This window comes from Mandrillus leucophaeus, unplaced genomic scaffold (assembly GCF_000951045.1).
Source record: "Mandrillus leucophaeus isolate KB7577 unplaced genomic scaffold, Mleu.le_1.0 Scaffold330, whole genome shotgun sequence".
Lineage (NCBI taxonomy): Eukaryota > Metazoa > Chordata > Mammalia > Primates > Cercopithecidae > Mandrillus > Mandrillus leucophaeus.
Window position 1 is genome coordinate 981,008 of NW_012103477.1, and position 9,642 is coordinate 990,649.

General features: G+C 51.0%; 1 protein-coding gene and 1 long non-coding RNA gene across 2 annotated transcripts in view; one reads left to right on the forward strand and one right to left on the reverse strand.

The window, feature by feature from the left end:
• LOC105545496 (chromosome unknown open reading frame, human C1orf174) overlaps positions 1-7,873 on the reverse strand; it is an 11,087-nt gene extending 3,214 nt beyond the window's left edge. The window contains exons 1-2 of the mRNA XM_011988446.1: positions 7,758-7,873; positions 297-410 (exon numbers count right to left, since the gene is read on the reverse strand). Coding sequence (XP_011843836.1) covers positions 297-410; positions 7,758-7,772 — 129 coding nt within the window. The 5' untranslated portion in view covers positions 7,773-7,873. The remainder of the gene's footprint in view (positions 1-296; positions 411-7,757) is intronic.
• A 107-nt stretch (positions 7,874-7,980) lies between these two features.
• Positions 7,981-9,642, forward strand: part of LOC105545498 — a 23,737-nt gene continuing 22,075 nt past the window's right edge. Inside the window, exon 1 of the long non-coding RNA XR_001006934.1 lies at positions 7,981-8,206. This is a non-coding gene — a long non-coding RNA (uncharacterized LOC105545498). The remainder of the gene's footprint in view (positions 8,207-9,642) is intronic.

The window sequence follows — 9,642 nt, forward strand, 5'->3', positions numbered from 1 at the left end:
CTAGCATCAGAGCCCGGGTCTAGACACACACACGGGTGTGCAGGTGCTAGGATCAGAGCCTGGTCTAGACACACATACAGGTGGGGAGGTGCTAGGAAGTCAGCCCCGGCCTGCCAAGTGTGTCTTTCCCTGAAGGCAATTACAGTGCTGTCACCTTTTCTTCTGAAATAGTCCCCCTCTGGCAGACAAGTAACATTCGATATTTTTATAAAGCAACACATCTTGGAGTGGCAATAATGTATAAAAATGGACCCTCGAGTCAGGATCTTGGCGTTCTCCATGGTAACAGGGCTCACCAGACATGCTGTCTTGGCAGACGTGGAACCAGCGGCTTCCTGGGCAGAGGCCAACCCGGCTGCCGAACAACTTCGTGCTTTCAAGCGCGCCGAAGACCGCACTGCACCTGTGAGCTGACAGATTGAGAGCCACTCAGAGAGCGATCTCAGGAAGGCGGCGTGACCATGCAGACGAGAACTTCCCACCTAAAGAACACCCGAAGACAGCCCCTCCCACTCCAGGATTTTATCATCTTTGTGGAGACAGCTGTGGCCCAAATGTGTAAATCCAAACCAAACTGTGCCTGGGATTAGGATACAGGATCTACTCTTTCCACGATCTCGGAGGCTTGGGACAATCTGTCCCCCTTACCTTGTATGTTTCCAGTAACCACCATTTGTCCATTAGTGGGAATTAAGTCAACTTCGAAGCATTTAGAATAAGCAGCACATGCCTTCCTTAGAAGGATCTCCAACTTTTATACATTGTCAAAGTTCTTAGAAAAAGGTAACATGAGGAAACCAAAGTTTCTCTCCCTCAAATTAGAGTTCTATTCTATCAGTTGAAAGCAGCTAGCTACTGTTTCACAAATCTTAACATTAACAAACTGGTCCACTTCTCTTTTATCCTGAATGCAAAGCAAACTCTTCTAATAACAAAAAAGAAATTAATTAAAGACATAACATTCAAAATAACTATTGAGGAATAATTTTCGGTTTTCAGAAAAGTTGCAAAAAATAGTACAAAGAAAGTGGTGTGATAGCTCATACCTGTAATCCCAGCTACTTGGGAGGCTGAGGTAGGAGGACTGCTTGAGCCCAGGAGTTCAAGACCAGCCTGGGCAACACAGCGAGATCCCATCTTTAAAAAAATTTAAAAAAAAATTAGCCAGGTGTGGTGGTGTGCACCTCTAGTTCCAGCTACGTGAGAGGCTGAGGTGAGAGGATCGCTTGATCCCAGGAGTTTGAGGCTGCAGTGAGCTATGACTGCACCACTGCACTCCACTCGGGTGACAGAGTAAGACCATGTCTGTGAAAAAATAATAATAGTAAAATAGTACAGAGAGTTGCCATGTAGCCTTCACTCAGCTTCCACTAATGTTAAACAACTACAGGACATTGTCAACATTAAAAACTAAGCAACAGTACAGTACTCTTCACTAAACTACAGATTTTATTTGTATTTTATCAGTTTCTCCATGAAATGTTCTTCTGTCCCAGAATCCAGTCCAGAATATCACACTGCACTTAGAAAACTCGAAAGGAAGGAGTGTGAGTAGCAGAAGCAATAAACAGGAGCAATGCAGGTTGACGTGGCCAGGAAAGGCCCAGGAGCTGCTGCCAACAGGTCCTAGAGCTGGAACCCAGAAGGGGACGGATGAAGAGCGCCCTGCCCAACAGCAGATAAGAGAAATAAAGGAAAAAAAAAAAAAGAAATAATCTGTCTCTGCCATGCACTCCATAGCCCAAGACAGCTCCAGAAGCCCTATGGGGTGGCAGCTCCAAGGCCTCATGATACTGTGGCAGTCAGAGTGTGCGTCTGAAACAGGAGGGAGAAGAGCAGGCAGCAGCCCACCAGAGGCCAGGACACCTGCCAGCTGTACACAGGACACACCAGGTACCCACAGGCTGGGTGAAGTGCCTGCTACCACAGCACATGGAGGGGCTGGGCCTCCGTCCTCTTACAAGGGCAGGGCTTTGCTGAGAGCCCCGCAGATGTCATGGTTACAGTTACACCAAGGGGACTGAGACAACAGAGGTTACAGAACTTGCTAAGAGTTGCCATAAACATCTCTCATCAAAATCCTCCCACTGGGTCCTAAATAAGCCCATCTCCCTAAAACGCCATTGTAGGGAAAAGACATCTCTGTCCTAGAAAGCCACTGACCCTCCTCTCCTCCTTGCTGTGAGTCCTCCTCCGGGCACTTCGCTGCTGTGCGCGGAGTATGCTGTGTGGGGAGCCCGCCTCGGTGCCTGAGCAGCTTTAAAGGAGTGGCACGCACATTTCAGATGAGGACGACTTGGGTGAGGAGCTTATGAGGTTACACAAGTGATGCCTGGCCTCCAAATCTCTGTTCCATCACAATAGCTCACCCTAGATACGACCCCCAAAAGCTGCCTGAGGTGAGGACTGAAATGAAGAAGCTGTCACCACTCTGTGTTCTAGGCCTGCAGGTCTTTTCCCACAGCAGGTGCTTCTCAGGTTTCTGTCAGCATCTTGGCAGCAGTGGTTCTGAGCTTTTTGCGTGCAACAGGTTCATCAGGTGGACCTTTCGGCCCCTTCCGCAGAGAAAAGCCAGACGAGCTGGGGGGCCTGGAAGCATGGGCTGTTACCAACACCTGAGCAGGCCATTTGCTGTCCCCTCCGGATTGACAGGAGCCAAAATATAAGAGCAGCTTAGCTTCAGTTTCACCATGGATTAACCACCTCCAAGGTGTCAACTCCAAAATGTCAGGAATTGGTCACAGTCTCGCTTGCAGATTCCTGCTCTGCAGTTGGGCAGCTTGGATTCCTCCCGCAGCCCAAAAAAGGAAAGACTTTCTCATCATTGAGATTCTCCTGATTCCAGCAGATTGTTTAATAACTGGTATGTCAGAAGCACAAACATGGTTTCTCCAAAAGGGCTGGCCGAGACTGACTTCAGCATGAAACACGGTTTCCCCAAAAGGGCTGGCCGAGACTGACTTCAGCATGATGGCCTGAGGAGCTTCACTGACCTCCTACTCAGAGAAAGTGATGAGCAGTCCCCCAACAGCCATTTAGAGAGCCTTTGGAAATGGTCCTACGGGAACCCAGCAAATGAAGAAACACTCGCTCCGGAACACCTACATACATTCGGTAAGGACATGGAGAGTCTGTGGCATTTAAGCGCCATCCTGCTGCAGTCAAGAACACAGCGCCACCTCCCCAGCTCCCAGGCGGCGGGGTTTCCTCCCAGGAGAGGCAGGACAGCCGTGCTTCCCTTTCTGCTCTCATCCCACCTGTGGCTGAGACTAGGTCCTGAGTGAGCAGGATTGAGAAGAGGGGAATTCCTTTCTGCTCAGACCCTATTGATAGAATGGAGGCTTCACCTTGGCTCCGTGCTACAAGCAGGGTTTGAGCCTCTGCCGGAGGCTCCGCCCAGTGACCCAAGAAGACTGGGGCCCCATCAACCTCGTCCCAGATGTAAGGTGGTTCCAGGCCGGGGGAGGCAAACTTGGGGGATCTCAGGCTGCTGCTGGCTCCCCCAACCCCCATTCAGAGAGAAGCCTATTACTGTCCTCAGCTGCATGGCCCTGGCTCAGAGGCTCTGCCTGGAGTGAGAGGCAGGAAACTAAACAGACAGTTCTTAAGTCTCCCCAAAGGCACCAAATTCACTGCAATGGAATGTGGAGAAGTTCAAGCCTAAGGGAACTTGTTCAAGAACAGTGGAGGCTGTGATGAAGGGGTGGGGGCAGTGGAGAATCAAGCAATAGGCCAAGTTGTAGGCCAACTAGTTTGCAGAAGAGAATCAGAGACTACCATGGCTGGGAGGAGCCCTCTTGGGCCTAGAACAAACTAATCAAACACTGACCTTAGAAAATATCCCTTCAGGCCGGGCGCGGTGGCTCAAGCCTGTAATCCCAGCACTTTGGGAGGCCGAGACGGGCGGATCACAAGGTCAGGAGATCGAGACCATCCTGGCTAACACGGCGAAACCCCGTCTCTACTAAAAACACAAAAAAAATTAGCCGGGCGAGGTGGCGGCGCCTGTGGTCCCAGCTACTCGGGAGGCTGAGGCAGGAGAATGGCGGGAACCCGGGAGGCGGAACTTGCAGTGAGCTGAGATCTGGCCACTGCACTCCAGCCTGGGGGACAGAGCGAGACTCCGTCTCAAAAAAAAAAAAAAAAAAAAAGAAAATATCCCTTCAAAGAAGCCACAATTTGATTGGATTAGTTTGCAGAGCAACTTATGCCTAGGCTGTTGCTGAGAATAGCACAATAAGCTGGCATTAGTGAAGTTTAACAGCCGGATGTGGTCAGGGAAAGAGGAAAAGGACCCCGCTAAAACCACTGTCATCCAGGGTGGCTGTGGGCATACCCAAAGCTGGGTGCCACCCCCCACCAGCAATATCAGAGGCTGAACACTGTGGCAGGGGAAATATATATCAAAACAATCTACTCAGTTGCTAAACAAAGAAGCATATCAACAATGACAAGCCCCAGGGTTGCGGACAGTACCCAGAATTGCTAAAATATATTATCTAAAATGTCAAAAAAATTATGAAGACATAATTCCAACAAAAAATTATGAAGCACTCAAAGAAACAGAAAAGTAGACTCACACACTGGAATAAAAGCAGGCCACAGAAGCTGTCTGTGAGAGTGACCAGATGTTAGATTTATACATATATAAAGGACAAGGTAGCCATGATAAACAAGATCAAGATCATGAATAAAGAAGAAAGATAAGATAATGTTGCATCAAAGAGACTATCAATAAAGAGAAATTACTTAAAAACCAAATGGAAATTCTGGAGTAGAAAAGTATAAAACCTGAAATAACAAAATTCACTAGAAGGGCTCAATAGTAGATATGAACTGGCAGGATAAGCAGACTTGAAGGTAGATCGATAGATTATGCACGCTGAAGAACACAGAAAAAAAGAATGAAGAAAAATAAAGCAAGGCGCAGAGAAATGCTGGACACCATTAAGTGCACGAACACACACATAATAAGAACCACAAAAATGTAAAGACAAAGGAGCAGAAAAAGTATTTGAAGAAATAACAGCTGAGAACTTCTCAAATTTATAGAAAAACATTAACCTACATATCCAGGAATCTTTTTGTTTGTTTGTTTTGTTTTGTTTTGTTTTTAGACGGAGTCTCGCTCTGTCACCCAGGCTGGAGTGCAGTGGTGTAATCTTGGCTCACTTCAAGTTCCGCCTCCCGGGTTCACGCCATTCTCCTGCCTCAGCCTCCTGAGTAGCTGGGACTACAGGTGTATACCACCACGCCTGGATACTTTTTTGTATTTTTAGTAGAGACGGGGTTTCACCACGTTAGCCAGGATGGTCTTGATCTCCTGACCTTGTGATCTGCCTGCCTCGGCCTCCCAAAGTGCTGGGATTACAGGTGTGAGCCACCGTACCTGACCCCATATCCAGGAATCTTAATGAACTGAACTCCAAATAGGATACGTGCAAAGAGATCCACAGACACATCACTGTAAAAATACAAAGATCAAAGGTAAAATCTTGAAAGCCACAAGAGAACAAAATCTTGAAAGCCACAAGAAGAAAGTCACTTAGAAGGGAACCTCAATAAATGAACCACTGACTGAAACAATGGAGAATATTCAAACATATTCAAAGTACTCAAACAAACCTGTGAACCAAGAATCCTACATCCAGCAAAGCTATACTTCAAAAATGGGCTGGGTATGGTGGTTTATGCCTGTAATCCCAGCACTTTGGGAGGCTGAGGTGGTGGATCACCTGAGGTCAGGAGTTTTAGACCAGCCTGGTCAACATGGTGAAACCCCATCTCCAGTAAAAATACAAAAATTAGCCAGGCTATTTTTTTGTAGGGGCGGGCTCCTGTAATCCCAGCAGTTCCAGAGGCTGAGGTGAGAATCACTTGAACCTGGGAGGTGGAGGCTGCAGTTGGCTGAGATCACATCTCTGCACTCCAGCCTGGGCAACAGAGCGAGACTCTGGTCTCAAAACAAAAAAACAAAATAAAAACTCACTTTACAAGAAATACTAAAAGAAGTTCGTCAGGCTGAAAGCAAGTGACCCCAGACAGTAATTCAAACCCACACACGCCCACACAAACAGCACCAGTAAAGGTAATTATGTTCTTATAAAGATAGTTTGAATGCCTATTTTTCTACCTCCTTCTCATAATTTTAAAAAGCAATTGTATACAATAACATGTATGTAATATATACAGACGTGTACTATATTTACCAATAACAAAACAAAGAAAGTGGGTGAAGGCAAAGCCCTACTGGTTGAGGAAATGACCACAGACAGAAAGTAATAATGATCACACTGTATTGTTGAGTTTGTAACATTACCAGATGTAATACATATAACAAAATACCACAAAAATAACCTATAACGGTAACTTTTCCTTATCACTTGGAATTAACCTAGTACAAATCTGAAGCTTAAGATGTATATGGAGAGTATGAAGATTAAGATGTATACGCTAAAACACAGAGCAAGCACTGGAAAAAACTCAAGAAACGTAGTAAAAAAATCATTAAATTAAAATGCTACATTAGAAAATATTCACTTTAATCCACTTAAAGAAGAAATAGGGGAAGAAAAAGACAGACTTGTATAAAGTAAAGAAAAAGTAAAATGCCATATGTAAACCTAACTACAGTATATCAATAATATTAAATGTGCACGGGCTAAACAATTCAATCAAAAGGCAGAAACTACCAGACTGGGTTTTAAAAAAGATCCAAATGTATGCTGCCTAGTTTTGGTTCAAAGATTAAAAATAGTAAAAGGAGTTGGAATTCACAAGTGGTCACTCCATTTGAACAAACCAGGAGAGCCTCCAAGCAGCTCAGAGCCTCCCAGGTGGACCTGAACCCGCGCCAAGTGCACTGTGAAAAGGGTCTTTCACCTTTAACTGTTACACCCACGCGGTAAGCACTTGACCCTTGCCAGACACTGGCACCCCCTTCAATCCTCACCACCCTCTGGGTGGATCCCACATCACCCCACTTTTAGCACATTAAGTACATGGGGCCAACCTGAGGTCACACGCTGTGTGACCTCCACTGGAGTGGCAGCAGTTGAGGGGCACAAACTCAGCTCCGCAGCATCCAGCACTACCAGGAGTTGAAACCAGTTCTGGAGAGGGCACCCCACCTTCCTGGGAAAGTGGCCTGAAATCTCCCTTCAAGGGGGCGTGGCCTGGGAAGCCCCCTTCTCCCCGGGACGTGACCTGTGAGCTCCACTTCTCCCGAGGGCGTGGACCGGAGCCCCCTTCTCCCGGCAGTGTGGCCTGGGAGCTCCCCTTCTCCCGGGGGCATGGCCCGGAGCCCCCCTTCTGCGGGGGGCGATAACCTGGGAGGCCCCTTTTCCCGGGGACGTGACCTCTGAGCTCCACTTCTCCCTAGAGCGTGGCCCGGGGTCCCCATTCTCCCCGGTGCGTGGCCTGGGAGCTCCCCTTCTCCTGGGGGTGTGGCCTGGGAGCGCCCCTTCTCGCGGGGGCGTGGCCCGGATTCCCCCTTTCCCAGGGGCGTGACCCGGGAGCCCTCCTTCTCCCGGGAGCTTGCCCTGGAGCCCCTCCCTTCTCCCGGGGGCGTGGTCTGGGAGCTCCCCTTCTCCCGGGAGTGTGGCCTGGAGCCCCCCGCTTCTCCCGGGGGCGAGGCCCAAGCGGAGGCCGTTCCTAGGTCACAGGCACCCCGTGACCCCGCCCCGGCTCTCCAGACAGCAGGTGGCCCGGAGTCCCCGCCCTGTCCAGCGTAGCTGCAGCCCAGTACCAGCCCTCACCTTCCGGCTCCTCATGAGTGTGAGCGCCGCAGCCAAGAACCCCGCGCCCCGGACCAACGCGTCCCGGCGGAGCGGCGACCCGGAGTCTGCAGAGCGCGCCGCGGCGGCATCCGACGTCAGCAGAGCCAATCACAGCGCAGCGCCCTCGTCATGTGACCCCACAGTGTTGGCTTTTACGTAAGCGACGGGCGCAGCTCGCGGGCTTTGGGCCAGTGCTGGGACACTGGAGCAGTAAGTCGTCCTGTGGCAGGCCATGTTCGTGAGGGCGCGTCCCTTGGCACCCCTGTAGCCGCTATGTTTCCCACGCCCATGGCAGGCCTGGGAGGTTATGTTTGCGGGGGGTGCTTTTTTTGTAGCTTCTGTGTTTGCCATATTTGAAAGGGGCGGACGACCATGTTCGTGAACGGCGCTTCCCTTGGTGCACCTGTGGCCGCCATGTTTTGAGAGGGGTGGGCCACAATGTTCTTTAGGGGCACTTGCGTTGAAGCTTCTTTGGCCATCATGTTTGAGAGGGGCGGACGGCCATGTTTGTAAGGGGCGCTTCTCTTGGTGGGCCTGTGGCCGCTATGTTTGAGAGGGGCAGGCAACTATGTTCGTGAGGGTTGCTTCCCTTGAAGCCTTTGTGGCCGCCATGTTTGAGAGTGGCAGACGGCCATGTTTGTGAGGGGCTCTTCCCTGGTGCGCCTGTGGCCGCCATGTTTGAGAGGGGCGGGCGGGGCGTCCGTGAGGGGCGCCTCCCCTGGCAGTCCCTGGCCAAGAGCCTGTAGGAGGGCGGGAAGTGCTTTCCCCAGTGCCGCAAAGCGCTGGTTTCTGAGCGCCGGTTAGCGGCGTTGAGCAGCGCGAGGGACCCCTAGGCCTGCCCTTGCTGCGGTCCCGCTGAGGAAGTTTGCGCGCTTGTCGCAGGCTGGGCTGCCCTGCGAGGTGCCGCTTTGGGTTGGGGTGGCCTCTGCTGTCCCCCACGTCGCGGGCGGGATCGGGCCTCAGTGGAGGCCGTCGGTGGGCCCAGGAGGCCAGGGTCCGGCGTCAGGCTGGGGGTCAGGTTCTCACCCCCTGTCACGTGCAAGGCGGGAACTGACCCCTCCGCTGTCCGGTTACTCTCCGGGGCAAAAGCGGATTCGCAGCGGCTACGCCTCCTCTGGTGGCCACGCCCCTAGCGCGCCTGGGTGGACCCGCAGCGGCCACGCCTCCTCCAATGGCCACGCCCTATCAGGTCTCGGGTGGACACACAGCGGCCACGCCTCCTCCAATGGCCACGCCCTCTCAGGTCTGGGTGGACACAGCGGCCACGCCTCCTCCAATGGCCACGCCCTATCAGGTCTGGGTGGACACACAGCGGCCACGCCTCCAGCAGACACTCCCTTAGCAGGCCTGGGCTGCTGTGATGCGTCCTCCTCCGCGGCTGCTTGACATCCTGGCCTTCACTTCAGCTAAGGGAGGTGTTTATAAAGCTGAGGACCACTGTTCTGTTTTTTATTTTATTTTTTATTTGAGACGGAGTCTCGCTTTGTCGCCCAGGCTGGAGTGCAGTGGCGTGATCTCAGCTCACTGCAACCTCTGCCTCCTGGGTTCAAGCGATTCTTCTGTCTCAGCCTCATGAGTGGCTGGGATTTCAGGCACGCGCCACCACGCCTGGCTAATTTTTGTATTTTTAGTAGAGATGGGGTTTCACCACGTTGGTCAGGCTGGTCTTGAACTCCTGACCTCAAATATTCCGCCCACCTTGGCCTCCCAAAGTGCTGGGATTACAGGCGTGAGCCACCGCGCCCGGCCCACTTTTCTGTTCTTAAGGATTTTAACATAGAAATGAAATCCAGCCTTGCCTGAAACCCTCCAGCCCTTGAGTTCTCTGGGCTCTAGGATGTGTGTCTTCAGAAAAGGGCGCGAG